This window comes from Polyodon spathula, chromosome 15, assembly GCF_017654505.1.
Source record: "Polyodon spathula isolate WHYD16114869_AA chromosome 15, ASM1765450v1, whole genome shotgun sequence".
NCBI lineage: Eukaryota > Metazoa > Chordata > Actinopteri > Acipenseriformes > Polyodontidae > Polyodon > Polyodon spathula.
In genome coordinates, this window is record NC_054548.1 from 33,122,978 (window position 1) to 33,142,599 (window position 19,622).

At 39.8% G+C, this 19,622-nt stretch overlaps 1 protein-coding gene across 1 annotated transcript in view; it reads left to right on the top strand.

Moving 5' to 3' along the window:
• The first annotated feature begins 1,057 nt into the window (after nt 1–1,057).
• LOC121327986 (FH2 domain-containing protein 1-like) overlaps nt 1,058–19,622 on the top strand; it is a 116,724-nt gene continuing 98,159 nt past the window's right edge. Inside the window, exons 1-2 of the mRNA XM_041272393.1 lie at nt 1,058–1,156; nt 7,116–7,827. Of these exons, the coding sequence (XP_041128327.1) occupies nt 7,351–7,827 (477 nt within the window). The 5' untranslated portion in view covers nt 1,058–1,156; nt 7,116–7,350. The remainder of the gene's footprint in view (nt 1,157–7,115; nt 7,828–19,622) is intronic.

A 19,622-nucleotide genomic window follows, 5' to 3' on the forward strand; every position in this document is an offset into this window, starting at 1 on the left:
CAATATTTATAGTTAAGAATAAACGCGCTCATTAACATTTACACATGAAATACGAGTTTCCATGTCAAACTGGGCGTGGATTTTCTCGCGTGTTTCGTCATTTACACGAGTAGATGAATTTTCCCCTATGCCTCTCTGGCCCTTTTTTTCGGTCACAAACCTGACTTGCACAAATAATTCTCCTAAACGTGCAGGCGCATCTAAATTGACCCGCATGGAAACCCCATGTTTGTAGCTTGCATTGGTCACAGTTATGTAATCAATGTCACACAGTCTAATCCCTAGTAATCATGCTGTCAGGACCTTGCCCTATTCTTGTATTTTTTTGAGCATAAAAACAATGTGTTTCATAAATCACGTTATGATTGGCTATATTTATGCACTGTACAGCTGAAGACTTGTAGCCAATTTAATGTGACACAATGCTACTTTGTATCACATAATGCAGCTGAACTTATGTGCCCCACTCCTTTAAGAATAACTTTGGATTTAGATGTACTGGTAAAGAAAGTGTCTTGTGCTCCAGCTGTAATAATACTGGAAAGCTTAAAACGTTAAATAAATAAAATAGACGTTAATACACGTTAAAAAATTATCTTATTATGAGAGAAAACTTTATTTTGTTACCAGGTCTGTAGTTCAACTGCACCAAAGGCCATAGTATTGTCACCTTATCTGCTTGTTTCACAGACCGTTAGCACTAATTTTATTACTTTTAGAATAGTAGTCCAGGATTTGCGAATTGGGCTGTAAAACCAGCCATGTTGAGGTCAATGAATGTAAGTAAAATGTACGGCAGGCTTGCGTTAGATAGTGGTACCATAATTTGGTCGATATATTGGTTAAATAAGGTAGCAGAAGCACCCACACATAATCAAGATAGCATTGTGCGGATTTTAACATAGCTATGTGAAATGCATTTTTAAAAAGTTCGAGGCCGTAGACCACAGGTAGAGAACAAGAACCAGCGCGTTGAGGGTTAAACCTGGGCGTGTACGTAATGAAAAGGTGTGCTTAATTGGGGCGGTGCTTTACAACTCAGTGCAACAGAGTTTATAGGAAAAGTTACAAGATCGTGGAGCTTCTGATAACGGTGGATTTAAAAAAAGCGAAGATATCAAAACTAACCCACTAGCGTTCACTCTGATATGGTTTGGTATGTACACCACTTTTCTTTCCCTCTAATTCTGGGTGTTTGTTGGTACTGGTAGTGCAATTGCTTGCTTCATTAAATTAAAATTTTGTGCAGTAGGTAGATACTGTCTAATTTTATTATTGACCATACATGTATTTCTACACATTACAAACAGCTAAGTGATGACAGACATTCTCAGAACGTGAACCTGAAAGACATTTGATACAATTTCATGTTATATTCTCATTAAGCAAGTTAGGTTGTTGCTCTTTATCAATGTTCTCGAATAACTTGTGTATTTTCCTATTTGCCGAGTTAATTTATCTAATTAGCAGCTGGGGGCACTAGGTTAAATGTCAAAACAAACGGAACTCGGCTTCTAAGTTTCAAACTCCTACGTCGTCACGCAATATCTGTTGTGGGCTTCGGGAGTATAGAACACAATTTTTCCACAGATGTTATGGTTTTATATATTTGAAAAAACTGCTGAAGTAAGCTGGAAACATTTTTAAAATACGATTATTTAATAATAAACGTACGTTATTTTAGACCTTCTAGTATACAGTACTTAAAACTTGAAATGGCTGTGTGTGTATGTGTTTATATATTTCTGTATCATACTGCATTGGAATACAATGGATCAGCTTTTTAAGTCGATATCGTTCTGTACTCCTGTCCTGCCTGATATAGAAGAATGGAATAAAGATTTTAAGAGTATCTGGATTTTGGGGATGATGGTGGGGGTTAGTTTTTATGTGGGCTATTGTAAATATTGTAAACTTTACTAATTTGAGTATCAGAATTATGGAGCTTGTGCAAAAGACGTCTGCGAGGCAGTAACATAATGACAGCGTGCCACTGTGGAGGGAACATCACCTTGTGCGCTGCTATATCCCAAGATGAGGTCATTTCTCTCCCTCAGGTGATTGGCCAGCATAATATTGAGCGGCTCCTAGTATTTCTTGATACACGTCATGCTCAGCTTGTCCAGCCCCACATAGACAACCAGGGAAGCAGTAAAGGAGAAGAGCCCACAATATTTGTCATTGTATGAGACAATGTCAGCTTTCATCGTGCACTGCCAGTGCAACAGTGGTTTGACGCACACGATAATTTCGCGTTAGTCTTTATTCCTCCCTACTCCCCCTTGCTCAACCCTTTTGAGGAGTTTTTCTCTTGTTGTGGAAACGATACTGAATGATGTCATTGTAAACTAGATTTACTTAATTGCTAATAAGTTCTTTCACATTACTGCCTTTTATTGTTCTTATATGTAATTGCACTAACAAATAAAGGGAAAAATCTGGTTTTAATTCAAAATAATAAAATGACTGAAAGTTTTCAAATACTGTTTAATATTAATTCATATGTTTTGTTTTAACTAAAATATTTGTTTTACAAGGTGTGATAAGTTTTGAAAATGTAGAGTGGATTGGTATTTGAGTTAAATGTTTTGGTAATTGTTTTAGGAGTATCCACAATTGTGCTTTAGCAATTGAGAGAAAATGTAATATGGGATTAGCATGTCAGATGGAACATAGTGATTCAAAAACCAACTCTGTTTTGAATATAGGTGTTATACAGAATTCCATGGTTAGGTATTGTGGTTTGATGAAGATAACTCTAAATATGGAGGAAAAAAAACAAAACATTGAAGCCAGTTTTAATAGAAACTGTTTGTTTTCCTTATATGAAAATCAGTCCTTTTTTTGCACAGCAGAACACCGAGTGTCAGGTTGTGTTGAAGTTTTTTTTGCATATTTACAAATACCCTTCAGCTTCTGAGTAAACCTGCCCAGCAAGCTCAAGTGTGCTGCTTGCACTGTTAACATATTTACTTTACACACTAATCAGTTATATTATGATCCTATTTTAAATGGCTGACAATAACCCCACTTCCAACATTTTTAAAAATGTTGGATTATCCACAACCGGAGATTGATATTCCTGTTAATAAAATACCTGCCGATGGGAATACCTAGACCCACTGAATCTTGGTCAGGTTCACCTACCTGTGCATTGGCTCTGGCCTCTGCCCGTTTCTTTGTCAGAATGCTGTTGTGGACAGTATATTTGAAGGGTGAAGGGAAGGTTACTGTATGTTCCAAGTGGGGAATATGTGAGGCCTCAGAATGACAGTCAGATTTCAAAAGAAAAGGTGCAATCACTTATATTTACAGACACAAACATGCACAAAACAAAAAGCACACCTATTTACAAATTGACAGGTCCTGAGAGGAGAGCCCCATACTTGGCCAGTCCTTGACAACTAAAAGGCAGGAAACAACTCTGACAAAGAAACACACAGAAAGGTTAAGGCTTTTATCCAGCTGCTGCACGCTCTCCCTCCTCTGTCCCAACTAACACTGTAGTTCAGTCTACAAGTGAAGGTGTTTTGAAAATACCTGTATCTTATTGCTGGCATTTACAATAACAATAAAAAATATGAAACAGTTTAGTAACAGTCCAGCAATGTCATATGACAGCAATCCTATGTACGGTCCAGCAATGTCATGTGAGAGCAATCCTATGTACGGTCCAGCAATGTCATGTGAGAGCAATCCTATGTACAGTCCAGCAATGTCATGTGAGAGCAATCCTATGTACAGTACATCACAAATTAAGATTTACTGGCATTACAATAACTAGGATAAAATATGAAACTCTGGTTAAAAAAAACAAAAAGGCACACTGTTGACTGACTCCATTGCTCTGCATCGGTTCAGTGCTGTGTATCACCCAATTTGTAATTCTTAATAGCGCCCCTTTTAATGTAAATGCGTAATTAATCCTCTCAATTGTTTCTTTGTTGATTCTGCCTTGTTAAAGTTAGCAAATATCAAGAGGCATGTCTCCGGACAGAATGTCTTTATGAAACAAATGGTGTGTAGTGACTATATCTCTTACACAATAAAGAGGTACATTTCTATTCCTATGTAAATAACTTTAGCATAACTGAAGAAGTGTTTGAGCTTGTTTCTTCAAACAAATCCCCTGGGCCGGATGAGATCCTCCCATGTACTCAAAGAAATGAAAGAAGTAATTTACAAACCGCTTTGCAGCATCTCTTGACATTGCTAAGACTGGAAAATTGCAAACGTAATTAAAAAAGGGAAACAGGGTAACTACAGACCAGTAAGCCTGACTTCTATTATATGCAAACTTATGGAAACTAAAGAGCCAAAATGGAAAATTACCTATATGGTAACAGATACTGGGAGACAGTCAACATGGTTTTAGGAAAGGGAGATAGTGCCTAACAAACAAGACGTAATACCGATCCACAAACCGCTAAGGCAGCAAACAAAACTGAACAAGTAAGCCTGACTTAATGAAACTGGAAACTATAATTTAGAAAATGGAAAATTACCTAGGTAATTTGGCAGTCAACATGCTTAACTTCAGGAAAGCCCTCAAACTGAACGTCTGGGATTCAAGGAACATGTAGAGTTACAGAAAACATGTAGAAAACAGAAAGTACTGATTAGAGGAAAAAAAATGGAGTGTGGTAAAGCGGTGTACCACAGGGATCAGATTAGGTCCTCTGCTATTCCTAATCTACATTAATGATTTAGATTCTGGTATAGTAAGCAAACTTGTTAAATTTGCAGACGACACAAAAGTAGGAGGAGTGGCAAACAGTTGCAGCAGCAAAGGTCATTCAAAATGATCTAGACAAGATTCAGAACTGGGCAGACACATGGCAAATGTCATTTAATAGAGAAAAGTGTAAGGTACTGCACGCAGGAAATAAAAATGTACATTATAAATATCATATGGGAGATATTGAAATTGGAGAAGGAATCTATGAAAAAGACCTAGGAGTTTTTGTTGACTCAGAAATGTCTTCATCTAGGCAATGTGGGGAAGCTATAAAAAAGGCTAAAAGATACTCGGATACATTGTGAAAAGTGTTGAATTTAAATCAAGGGAAGTAATGTTAAAACTGTACAATGCACTTGTAAGACCTCATCTTGAATATTGTGTTTTCTGGTCACCTCGCTATAAAAAAGATATTGCTCTAGAAAGAGTGCAAAGAAGAGCGACCAGAATTATTCCGGGTTTAAAAGGCATGTCATATGCAGACAGGCTAAAAGAATTGAATCTGTTCAGTCTTGAACAAAGAAGACTACGTGGCGACCTAATTCAAGCATTCAAAATTCTAAAAGGTATTGACAGTGTCGACCCAAGGGACTTTTTCAGCCTGAAAAAAGAAACAAGGACCAGGGGTCACAAATGGAGTTTAGAAAAAGGGGCATTCAGAACAGAAAATAGGAGACACTTTTTTACACAGAGAATTGTGAGGGTCTGGAATAAACTCCCCAAATGTGAAGCTGAAAAAAAGAAAAAAAAAAAAAACGAGCAAGATGCAATGGCCTCCTCTCGTTTGTAAACTTTCTTATGTTCTTATGTTCTTATGTTCCTATATGATAGATTTAAATGTCTTACTGAAACATTGCATTTTTTGTTCTTTGTTGGTGCAGCTGCCATGTTTTTAGACACTTTTTTGAAGTTACCACCATAATATTTTTATTACTTTTTTTTACCACCATTTTTTTTTGTTACCCTATTTACCTGGCTTGGAACCAGGTGTACCTCATTCCCCTCCACCAGCCTCCTAGCAGGCCGACTCCTACAGAATGTTAACCCCCTTGTCGCCAGCGCCTGCTGGATGGACAGGTTTCCCTTGCTGGTAGGAGGTGACCTTTTCAGTACGTGGAATTCATCTATCCTGTCACATGGGATATAAACAAATCTTGGTTGTGATGAAGTAGAGCACAGATAATATTGCAAACCCCCTTTATAAGCTTATAAGCAAACTAGGGCTGCAAGAGAGGGTATATTTTTACTGTTGAAGGTTCAAACCTTCGATTGTACCAATTTGCCTAATTTACCAATTGCATATTTGACCAATTTGCATAATTTACTGGTGACGTCACCATCTATTGTTTGTTTATAGGCAATTCATGTCTATGGAATGAAACGTTCACATGTAGTTAAATACATTATATAGAACAGTAATCATGTTTTTATAATGTCAATAACAATCTGTTTTTTATTTACTCTTAATTGCTGCTGCTTACGCTATATACAGTAAGCTTGCATAGCAGCAGCAGCACCAACTGCAGCAGCAAAACAAGGCTTTATTTAAGTCACCATTCCAAGCAGGATATCAGTCACATTTAACTACTACTAAAAAATATTAATATGAATTTAAGCTTGTCAAGTGACCCCGGAGATTGGATGTGGCTCCATGATACACCAGCAGTCACTTGCACAGTTTGCATTCAACTTTTTTTTTTTTTTGGTAGTCTAGGCATTAAACAAAAAATCCCAAGGAGCAGAGGGGTTTGGAGATATTTCTTTCAATACAGCTCACGCTATAAAACGTTTTGCTGTCGAGATGGTGAATGAAGAAATTAATGGTTTGCCTCTGGAGCTGGAAGGGGGAATAGCGGGCGGTTAATGTGTGATTTTGTAGTATTCACACATTGTTAAATGGTTTCTGTTCACAGAGAAAAGGGTTAAAACTGCCTTCAAATTCCTGACTAGCGAATGAAAATTCCAACACATCCCTAAGCAAACTATAGCCAAATCTGTTGAGGGGTTCAGAACATCTTTGGAAAGCTTATGTTATGGCATTTCTAATGCAACATGGAACATGTTATGACAGATTCAGAGGTATAAAACAATAAAAACACTACTTGGTAAAGCAATTCAAGGAAACACACATTTCTGCTGGTTCTGATGAAGTAAGACATTGATAAGTCACTCCTGTCTGACTGTATTTTGAGTCATCCCCCCATGCTTGGGTGGGCTTGTTTTACAGGATCAAATTCCTAACTAACAGATTCTGCAAAATACATGTGGCATTGTTGATCGGCTTGTTTGATGTCATTTCTTTTTTGTAGAATATTTCTTATTTGAATCTTTTTCTTTTGTGATATTCCAATAAATCTTGTGTTTTTGTCTTTTGCAGGTTTTGACCTTTTTGACGTTTTCACCTTGGCTCCAGGAATTTTAATCTTGGGGTGGCGCGTAGCCGTCCATCAAAAGGTTTCTCCCCCCACCCTATGACACTTTTTTTTTTTTTTTTTTTTGAGGGTAACCTAAAATAAAATTAAAGTAATACAAATCTTCCAGACTGGCTTGAAGGCCATAACCTTTTTTTAACAGGTCACAACCAATACCGATTTTCCTTCAGTTACAATCCGATGGATGGAGAGGTTATCATGGTCATCACAGAATACTCTAAGTTGCCCAATTCAGGACAACCACCTCCCCCTGCCCCTCCTCTACCTTCAGGCATAGGACCACCTCCCCCTGCCCCTCCCCTACCTTCAGGCATAGGACCACCACCCCCTGCCCCTCCCCTACCTTCAGGCATAGGACCCCCTCCACCGCCTCCGCCATTAAACGGTATGGAGCCCTCTCGTCTGGGTACCGGGTTATTCAAAGGAAGTTCTCACCGTCGTTCCAAACTGCGCAACTTTAACTGGGACACCATTCCACACCAACGCGTGGTAGGGAAACTGAATATCTGGACAGAGGAGAAGAAAATGGATGACTACGAGTTAGATACTCAGAGAATGGAGGAGCTCTTCAGTCAGAGCGAAGTGGGATTACAGAAAGGCAGAAGCAGCATAAGGAAGAGCTTCAGGGGTAACCCTGTCTCTGGCACTGGAACCGACGTGAGTAGTTTGTTTGAAGTTTTATTAATGATTTTTATTTTAATAAATTATTGAAATGAGTGAAAAGGCATAATACACAAAGGGGATATAGTAATGACGGTTGCAAAAGCGCCTAACTGTTTCGTGTGTGGGGGGACAGGGACAGGGGACCTGAAGGACTTGTTTTTTCATTTTTCGTAATTGTTAGGGGTGCTAGATTCCATTTAATTTATTGAACATTTAAGCTTCAACAAAACAATGGTTTAAACGTTACAATTAAACAAACATTATGAGAAAGTGCCTTTGTAATTATTTCAAATAGGGTGCATGAGTTAGGGCAAAGTTTGTCTAATAAAATAACTTTAAACAATAATGTAACTGCTGCTACTGCAGACAAGTCATTTCTTGCTATTTTTAAAATTTGTATATTTTTTTACTTTAAATATTGGGGCACATTTTGCACTTGCACTTATTATTTTATATCTTTAACAAGTGCTGAACATTGGTGAGAGTAAAAAAGTATGTGCCTCTGTGACAGAGATCTAATGATGCTTGGTGTTATATCTCGCTCGCGACCCGTGAGGGCGCTGTGTAAAGGGAACAGAGTGCCCTGGACTAAATGGTATGACAGTTTATTCCCTTGAGTAAGTGGAAGTCAGCCATCTAGGGGCAGAGCTATGGTACCCAAACTCAGTGACCCGAACGGATTGAGGAGCGGATGCGCTCGTTAACCAAGGGGTCACGAGGGAGGGTATAAATGGGGATCGTAGTGCAAGTGATCTTTTCCTTTGTAAATGGTTAGAAACAACCTAGAAGGAGACCCTGTGTAACGAGACACATGATTGTTGTGTTTGTTTTTTAGATCTAGTAAAAACTGTTTGTTATTTATACTACTAACATGATCCAGAGGTGTAGCCGAAGGCCAACATCAAACCCGGATACCAGAACTTCCCTTTGTTTCACGGAGAACTGTCTTTTCACCACGAGCACTAATGCACTCACTGGAGTGCCTGTGTCTGTTTTTTGTGTTACATGTCGGTAAAAAAGAACAAGACTTTTGGTTACAGGTCAAACCTGGGGATTACAAACAAAGTGATACACGCTGCTGTATCACTTTATAACATTTATTATTTACAAGTGTTCGCCATAAGGCTCTGGACATTGCTAATTAATTCAATAAACACCCTTGCACCTGTATATCGTAGTCTGTCTGTTCCTTTTACACTGCTGCATTGCCTTCACCTGCACTCGCTTACCCGCTTTGCCACAGCCTCTTAAATTTCAAATGACACTGGCTATGAAAGGATTGTGACCATATATATATATATATATATATATATATATATATATATATATATATATATATATATATAATATATATATATATATATATATATATATATATATATATATATATAATTTTTTTTATATAATATACATACATTCATACGTTCTCGCCTGGAATTGGCGAAAGAATCAGAGGTCTTTGCAACCCCCTGCAGGTGAGGCAGGAAGTCGCTTTGTGGCAGTAGTTGTCGCCGTAATATTCTATATCTATGGTTGTCAGTAGGTAGATGCAGAGGCTGCGTCATAGGGTAACGTACTCCCTAGCAACGCATGGACGCCATTCCACGGAGGGGAAACTAGATTTATGTCGATATAATTGGTGCTGTTTTTATTCTTCTTTAACAAATAGCATAAATATTAAGTTTTCTAAACTGTCATTTATTTTTTTCTTCAATCTGCATAGTAGTAGTTTCTGCATGCGAGTTGTATTTGTAATTTAAATAATATAGGCTACTTACTGATTACTAAAAAAAGCTATACTAATAATGTGCATCATCTCACATTTTAAATATTCTAATACACTTTACTGTGATCATGTGATTGTGGAGTTTTGCTTTTGTTGTCGTTGTTCCAATATATATGGTTGTTGCACCATTAAAAGATGTAACTTACACTTGATCACACAAGTGCTTGCAAGAATAAGTGGAAAACCCATTTGTTACTGTTGTTCCATAATTAAGGAATATACAACATAACCATTTTTTCCACTTATCGTAAGTAAAACTTGTGGCTCAACTATTTTTCACCAAAGGTCAACATGGTGGCGAAGGCTTTGAAAAATGTACTTGTGTAAGACTGCCAGCACATTCAGCATGTGCTGGTAGATGAATCAATACAGACTGCTTTAGATTGATTTCATTTTGCCCAGATGAAAGCTCTTTACCTTGATCACATAACATATGCATGCCACAAATTTTGTGTTTGGCGGGAGGACTGAGGCTCAGATTAGAAACAGTCAGCTGACAGCACTGCTTGTAGAAAAACAAAAACAAACACATGGCATCCAAACGGAAACAAATGTTATAAAACAAATTAGAAAACAATTCATTACCGTCAGCCAATCAGCTTCCAGCTCTAGCGGGCACAGTTGGAATGCACCAACTGTGAATCAAATCTAAAATCAATCCACGCAAGTGCTGGCTTTCTTTTTGATTTTTTTTGTATCGTTTAAGCGTATCTAACATCTATTGGACAGTAAATACTAAACAAAGACACAATTTGTCCAAATAAGTCCTGTAAGTTACCTGCAACTGCTGAGATCCAGTCGCAGACTGTCGGCTCGACTGGCGTCACAGACTCGGCATCTTTCAACAGCAACAAAGCGAGACGCGGAGAGTTTAGTAATATTGCTCCATTTTTATATGTTTCACCCGTACATTCATATTGTACTGTTCTCATATACTCATATACACAAAGCTAATGAAATATCTACTTGCTGAAGCGGTTTTTAAAGCAATGCACTAGCAAAAGTCACAGGGCATTGATGTCAGCTCCCTAGCAACAAGTCTCCTATGTTGTGTATGGAGTCTTTCAGTGTAGTGGTTGGGCATTTGAGAAAGGAGAGGAAGATTCATGAAATTAATTGGAGACTGAAGTTGATGAGAAGCAATTACCTTTTGCTGTAGAATTAACACAGTGTATTGCTTTTTATATGAAAAATGACAAAAAACAGGTTGCATAGAGGATTTATACGGGACCCTGACGCCCCCGATTTAAAACGAGGGAGTGGTTGTACAGTATGTGTTAGCCTATTTATTTTTCTATTAGTCTCTCGCTATATCGCGGCCCTCAATATATAGAGAATTTGTATTGAACCCTGATACCCACGATATATCTTTTGTGTGTATATGTGTGTGAGTGAGATTATATATATATATATATAGTGAAGGATTGGTTAGGAAACAAACTAAATGTGAAAGGGGAATGTAAACTAACTGGAGTGTAAACAAAGAAATTAAATAATGTAATGTCTTTGAGATTAAAACTAAAGATGGGGTTAATTGATTAACTACGAATTGATAATGGTGTGTTAAATAACAGACTAAAAGTAATTAAGACTGGTTTAAATAAACACTTCTTGTTTGGATGAGACCATACCTGGAGGCATTACGACCCAGTAGTGGTTACTGGAGTCAGGACCAACTCCAGGTTTAGTCAGTAGGCTAATTAGGGGATTAATTAGTTATGTTTAAAAGGGTGTGAGTGTGTGTTTCGTGTGGGTGATAGTAGGAGTTTTGGTTCAGAGAGTTGGAGAATAAGTGGAGTATTGTGAAAATGGAAAACTGGAAAACAAACTATTGGAAAAGGTATTTGGATTACGATTTTGTTTGAGATTTGGTTTTGGTGACGAGGTAACAGGCTTAGTCTGCCTTGTTAGTAGTTAGGAACATCAACTGTTTAGATAGGGCCCGAGTTCTGGCCACGTCTATTAAGCCAATTGTGTGTCCAAATGGATCTTCTCCAAGTTTTTTTCTGTGCAAAACAAGACACAGACAACAGCGATCGCCACCTTGCATAGTCCACGATTCTCCTGAATGATGTCTACGATTCTGCAATGAAAATAGGCAAGATATCTCGTGTAGTGTGTGTAGCTTGCAATCCCTGATCTACAGTGAGAAATCGTAGCTCAGTCGGTAAGTATGAGTGGCGCTGCCTCTCCCGATCGCAAAAATTGTGCAGTGTGAGCCCGGCTTTATAGACTTGTACTCTTTATTTAGTGGTAGTAAAGAGCAAATGGAAGCAGATACGTTTGGTTGAAGCTTCAAAAAGAACAAGAATTGCTCTTCTGATGATCCAGAATGTCAGAGAGAAAAAAAACAGTAAAAGTACCAAACCGTCTGTTTCTGCCAAATACTTTGGCGTCATGTAATGCTAGTCCTGCACCGTACAACTGCATGATTTGAATTCTGCTGCTCTTCCAGGACTGAGCACATTTTAAAGTTTCATTTGTATTTAAATTTTCAGTGTCTTGTATTAAAATTAATAATACATGTCCCTAATCATTAACACCATAATTGCCATGTTCTGATTATTGATATCGATCGATAATATTAATAATAATTTCCATATCGCAATATCGTGGGATTAAAAAAAAATTAATGTATGCTTGCAGAGACATACTTTCTAATACTTTTACAAACGCAGTATAATCAAGATACAACAAACCTTATGCATACCAATCATTGTCAGTCTTCTAGGCAAATGCCGCACAAAGTATTATTTAATCATTTTATTCCATTGGTTGGTTTAGGTACGAAATGCTATTTGCATTCTGCATTAAGCACCATTGGACATCCGTTTTGTATTAATTTGAGAGATGCACATGCGTCAGTGGTTCATTACTTGAGCTATTGTTAATGTATTTTTAGAATGTAAAGAATGCCAGCCCTGCCCAGTATAAATCTGACTAACTTTACCATCAGAGTGAAGTTGTCAGCACACAGATTCTAGAGGCACATCATGACATGATCAAAAGAAATTCTTGAAGACCTCCGGAAAAAAGTTGTTGATGCCTATCAGTCTAGAAATGGTTACAAAGCCATTCCTCAGGCTCTCGGGCTCCACCAAACCACAGTCGGAGCCATATTGTCCAAATGGAGAAGGTTTGGGGCAGTAGTGAATCTTCTCGGGGGTGGCGGTCCTGCCAAAATCTCTCCAAGAGCAAGGCGTAAAATCATCCAGGAAGTCGCAAAGAACCCTAGAACAACATCCAGGGATCTGCAGGCCTTTCTCGTCTCGGCTAAGGTCAGTGTTCATGACTCCACTGTCAGAAAGACACTGGGCAAAAATGGGATTCATGGCAGAGTAGCAAGGCGGAAACCACTGCTCACTAAGAAGAACATGAATGCTCGTCTCAAGCTTTCCAGAAAGCACCTGAATGTTCCTCAAGAGTTCTGGAACAATGCTCTATGGACAGATGAGTCAAAACTGGAACTTTTTGGCTAAGATGGGCCCAGTTATGTCTGGCTAAAACCAAATACTGCATTCCACAGTAAGAACCATACCAACAGTCAAGCATGGTGGTGGTAGTGTCATGATTTGGGGATGCTTTGCTGCATCGGGACCTGGACGACTTGCCATCATTGAAGGAACCATGAATTCTGCTCTGTATCAGAGAATTCTACTGAGAATTCCGTGAGCTGAAGCTGAAGTGCAGCTGGGTCATGCAGCAAGGCAATGATCCGAAACACACAAGCAAGTCTACATCAGAATGGATGAAGAACAAGAAATTTAAAGTTTTGGAATGGCCTAGTCAAAGTCCAGACCTAAACCCCACTGAGATGTTGTGGCAGGACCTGAAATGAGCAGTTTATGCTCGAAAACCCACAACTGTCATTGAGTTGAAGCAGTTCTGCATGAAGGAGTGGGCCAAAATTCCAATGTAAATATATGTATTGGTGCTTATAGAAAGTCTACACCCCCTTTGAACTTTTTTCACATTTTGTTGTGTCAGTGCATCAGAGTTTCATGCATTTCCACTTATCTACACACCATACTCCACACTGTTAAGGGGGAAAAAAGTTTTTTATTGAGAACAAAATTTAAATATTAAATACAAAACTGAAAGATCATAATTGGAGAAGTCTCTGCCCCCCTGAGCTAATACTTGGTGGAAGCACCTTTGGCACCAATTACTATGAGTTACAGCTGTGAGTCTGTTGGGATAGGTCTCTTTGCACACCTAGATTTGGCAATATTTGACCATTCTTCTTTACAAAACAATCTCTGTCAAGTTCCTTTGGGAGCGTTGATGGACAGCAATCTTCAAGTCATGCCACAAATTTTTGATTGGATTTAGGTGGGGGCTCTGACTGGGCCACTCAAGGACATTTACCTTTTTGTTTTTTAGCCACTCCAGTGTAGCTTTGGGTTGTTGTCATGCTGAAAGGTGAATTTCTGCTCCCAGTTTCAGCTTCTTGCAGAGGGCAGCAGGTTTTCCTCAAGGACTTCTCTCTACTTTGCTCCATTCATTTTTCCTTCTATCCTTACAAGTGCCCCAGTCCCCGCTGATGAGAAACATCCCCATAACATAATGCTGCCACCACCATCCTTCACAGTAGGGATGGTGTTCTTTGGGTGATGCACTGTGTTGGGTTTGCGCCAAACATAACGCTTTGCATTTAGACCAAAAAGTTCCATTTTAGTTTCGTCAGACCACAAAACTTTTTGCCACATGGCTACAGAATCTCCTGAGTTTTTTTTGGTATACTTCAAATGGGATTAAAGTGGGATTTTTTGTGTAATGGCTTCCTTCTTGCAACCCTACCATACAGGCCAGATTTGTAGAGTGCTTGGGATATTGTTGTCACATGCACACTTTGACCAGTCTTGGCCATAAAAGCCTGCAGTTCTTGCCATTGGCCTCTTCGTAGCCTCTCTGATCAGCCACATTTTGCTCGGTCATCCAGTTTGGAGGGACAGCCTGACATAGGCAGTGTCTTGGTGGTGCCGTACACATTCCATTTCTTAATAATCACCTTGTCTGTGCTCCAAGGGATATTCAAGGCCTTTGATTTTTTTTTATACCCATCCCCTGATCTGTGCCTTTCAACAACTTTGTCCCGGAGTCCTTTTGAAAGTGCCTTGGTGCTCATGGTTGAGCCTTTGCTTTGAAATGCACTACCCAGCAGAGGGAACCCACAGGAACTTTTTATCCTGAAATCATGTGAATCACTACAATTTAACACAGGTGGAGGCCACTTAACTTGATGTACGGACACTTATCCAAACCAAGCTATTTCAGTTTTTATTTTTAATTAATTTTCTACAAATTTCTAGAATATTTTTTTCACATGGGGTAGGATGTGTGACAAATGAAAAAAAACAAAAAAACAATTTTAATGCATTTTAATTCCAGGCGATAAGGCAACAAAAGGTAAAAATTTTGAAAGGGCGTGCAGACTTTCTATAGTGTGTGTGTGTCATATATATAATTGTTTTTACTTGTCAGTGCAGATACACAGAGCAGAACAGAGATGTGAGGAATAAAAATAAGTTCAGTGTCTCGGATTTACGTTCAACTTCTTTTTAGCATTTACAAACCGCTAAAAATACATTATTTAAAGTGATAAAGTCGGGGTACGTTTTTTATCTTCCAGTTCAAGTTCACATTGAATTTCTCTTCATCCAATCGTCTTACTACTTTGGAATTTTTTGTAGGTAATTAGTCACTCAATTTCATGGTTACAGCTGAGCATTTGTAAGTAAGCAAGATGGCTATTGATACTTAGTTTAAATTTGGAAGATGACTCAACATTGGATTACACAGTTAACAGAATGGAGAGTACTTCACAAAAGACTAGTTCAAGATCTGCAGTGAGCAAGACATGGAACTCCAGGTTTGTGTCTGCGGCTGGAGCAAGGTGATAACTGTCAGGGGTTTGAAGATGCATCAAGGGAGAATGAAATGCTTGAGGGAGAAGGCACAAAGGCCTCACATTGATTAGTACTTCTTACGAAGTCGGTCGAATGAAATCCAGCGACAGGAAGCAAACCACGGTTTGCAGGATATCGCCACCCCTGTCATAGACGTGAGGAGGACTTGCGTGGATAGAAATAGTGATGAACCTAATGATCCTTGCGAACCCGTTCAGATGAACCAGCGTAAGAAAAAAACCTCAGCGAGCACAAGCCTGGTGTTAAATGGCCAAGAGCTTGTATGAGAACTGTGTGGGACACTGCAAACACAGATCTCTGTTTTATTTTGGAAAGGTTAAGTGGAACAGTTGAAAAGAAGCTGGATAAATTTGGGGACATCATCTACGCATATGGAAGTGAGAGGTTTGGAGTTGAAAAAAGGAAGGAAAAAGTACAAACTATTCCTGGAAAGTCTAGTCGGCAGCAGGAGATTGAACACTTAGAGAAAGGAGGCAGCTGAGGAAGCAATGGAGAAGAGCAGAACAAAGTCAGGAGGGACTGAATCTGTTACATGGTTCATAAAAGATAAGCTTGAAACGTTGCACAGAGCTGAGCGCCTACAGAAATGCTACAAAAAGGATTGTGCGAGAACTAACTTTTATAAAGATCCATTCAAATTTGTAAAGAAGATATTCACCACTGAAAAATGGCACACTAAAAGGATCCAAGTTTGAGCTTCAGAGATATTTGGAGGAAACACATGCAGATTCAAAAAGGCAGGAGCCTATGTCAATTCCTTCAGATATACGACCTATCAATCCACCCAAATACCAAATGGAGTACTATGCACCTAAGTGGAAAGAAGTAGAGCAAGTTATGAAAAAAGTAAAGGCGTCATTATCTCCAGGACCTAATGGAGTTCTGTACAGCGTGTACAAGAGTGCTTCAGGAGTTCTACGAATCCTGTGGAAATTGATGAAAGTGACATGGGAAAAACAGGTTGTACCAAGAACATGGTGCCGAGCAGGTGGAGACTTTTATGCCAAAAGATTCTACAAGCATCAGTCAGTTTCGCCTATTTCCCTATTAAACGTAGAAGGCAAGATTTTCTTCAGCATTATTATTCAGAGATTGTCAACATACCTATTAAAGAACTGCTTCATTGACACTTCAGTACAAAAAGCGGGCATTCCAGGTTTCCCAGGATGCTTAGAACACATCAGCATAATTTGGCAACAAATTAAATTGGCTAAAAGGGAGAGGAAGGAGCTTCATGTGACATTCCTGGATTTGGCTAATGCATATCGTTCAGTGCCACCTGAACTTCTTTGGGCATTTTTTCAGCGTACCGATGACAATAACAAATTTAGCGAAATCCAACTTTGGAGATTTACAATTTAGTTTTTCAACTTCAGAATTCAACACTACATGGCAATGCCTAGAAGTTGGAATAATGGCAGGATGTACCATTTCTCCACTGGCTTTTACCATGGCAATGGAAGTAATTATAAGGGCATCAAAATGGGTAGTGGGGGGAGAGCACTTGGCTTCTGGAATGCGACTACTGCCAGTTCAAGCACACATGGATGACATGACAACAATGACTACAACAGTAGCCTGCACCAATTGGTTAAATTTGCCCCATAACCGATAACGTTGAATGGGCACGAATGCAATTCAAGCCCACTGAAAGGTTCTACATTAATGGCGAGGCAATGCCAACAGTGTCCGAGAAGCCAGTGAAAAGTCTAGGGAGGTGGTACGTTGGGGATTTACAGGACATGGTTCGTGTGGGAGAAGTTATACAACATACAGTGGAAGGGTTGAAGAGCATTGACAGTAGTGCTTTACCAGGCAAACTGAAACTGGTGCTTTCAGTTTGGTCTACTGCCAAGACCTCTGTGGCCACTGACTGTGTATGAGGTTTCCTTGACAACAGTTGAGAAGCTGGAAGCTTTAATCAGTTCATATGTCAGGAAATGGTTGGGAGTTCCACGCTGCCTCAGTAGAGTGGGACTTTATGGTAAAGGAATACTGCAGCTACCAGTCTCTGCTCTAACCGAGGAGTTTAAGTGCACCAAAGTCTGACTGGAAATGACATTAGTAGATTCACGTGACAAATGCGTAAGAGAGGCAGCACCTGTGTTGAAAATGGGCGGCAAAGAAAGCTGTGGAAGATGCTAAGGCTGCCCTTCGTATCGTGATATTATGGGGCAAGTTCAGTATGGAAGAGGGGGTCTTTGTCTCAGTTCGTCTCCTCCTACATGGCACAAGGCAACCCCAGCTCAATGGAGGAAGCTGGTATTCAACGAGGTGCAAAAGCAGGAGGAGAGGATCAGGTGTGTAAAGGCCATTTCCCAGGCCAAGCAGGGAGAAGGGATGAGATGGGAGAGTGTGGAACAACACAAGCGGCTGGCAAGACCTATGGACAATGGAACAGAGCAGGATCAGTTTCCTCATCGGATCAACATATGATGTTCTCCCATCACCACATAACCTAAACCTCTGGTTGGGTGAGGATCCCTCATGTTCTTTTCATCACTTGCAACATTAAGGCACATTTTGACAGGTCTTAGCCATTGGCGGTTTACTTGACGCAATGACCAGGTGCTGCAATGTTTGGCCTTAGCATTGGAAGACAAGCGTAACCTGACCAATACCCTTTCCTTTCTGTAATATTAGATTAGTTGTGCACCCCTTTTTTTCCTTAAATAAACGCCACCAGTTCCATCAAAGCATTACACACAAAAGATAATATTCCTCCGTCCAAGAGAGCAACCACCAAGGAAAGGTGTTAAAACCAAGCCTCGCCCAGGACAACTGGATGCTGGCAGATGTTGCTCAATTACTTATTTTTCCACCTGAGCATGCCACCACTAGCCTTCGACCAGACATTTTCTTGTGGTCTGGATCAGCATGCCTTGTTTATCTGGTAGAGTTAACAGTGCCATGGGAGGATGCTGTGGATGAGGCGTATGAGAGGAAAAAAACTTTGGTTTGCTCAACTAGCTGCTGAAGCAAAACAGTGAGGATGGAGAGTCTGAGTTTACCCAGTGGAGGTGGGTTTTCGAGGATTTTACACAGGATTCGAGGATTTCTACAACCTGGTTTCTCAGAGATGTCGGTTTCAGTGGCCAAGAGTTGCATTGCACAGTGAAGAACTTCTCTGAAGCAGCAGAAAGGAGCAGCAACTGGTTGTGGTTGAGACAGAAAGATTCTGGATGGGGATCTTAAGCACAATAGAAAGAAAACAAGGCTGATGCACTGGTAAGTAAGCTGGGCTGAGTTGAGTGGCAGATGGAGGGGGGTGATGCTGGGATGCCAGAATCATTGTTGAGCCCACTTGAGGTGTTGTGGGCTAGTCGACGAAACACTGAGGACAGAAGGTGACCACTTGAAGACCCCAAAGATGTACCCTGCTTAGCTCAACCCAGACAGTTGTCATGCTGATGCTCTGGGGAGACCGCACTGTTGTTGATCTCCAGAGCCAGCATTGCAGTCGTTGTGTGTGCTGATGTGCTGGAGAGGCAAAATAAGCTGATCCCTGGAGCCAGCATCACACTTCAGCAGTCAACACCAGGCAGAATAGCGTCAGAGGAGGTTCATCATATCATTCTGTGCATGAAAGTAACAGAATTGGAATATACAGAGGGGATCTTGAACCATTCTCTATGCCTTCTTGTTCTGGTCACAGACTCCCCCGCTGACAAAGAATGCTTTTAGAAAGTGTCGTAAACTAACTGCTGGACAAGTGTTTTGTCTTTATCTATCACTGAATGAGTCATTTCGGCGCCAGTGGTATTTTGCTGAAGGCAACTTCCATACAATTCTGGGTGCCTTGACACCTAAGACGAGAACCAGTCATTGTCGTAAATCTAGCCAAGAGGAGGTGAAATAGCGGACCAATGGAGAAGAATAGTCCACGTCAGTGTTAGAACAACCAATGAAAAACATTTCACGTGGACTCAGGCACTGCCCAAAATAACCAAACTAACCAATCACAGGGTTGAAGTGAGAATCACAAAAACTTGCTGACTTTCTAAATGCGGGCAAGCTGCTGCTTCCAGGGATGCTGCTGTTGCTGCTGCTTCCAAACGTGTGCTGTCCGCAAA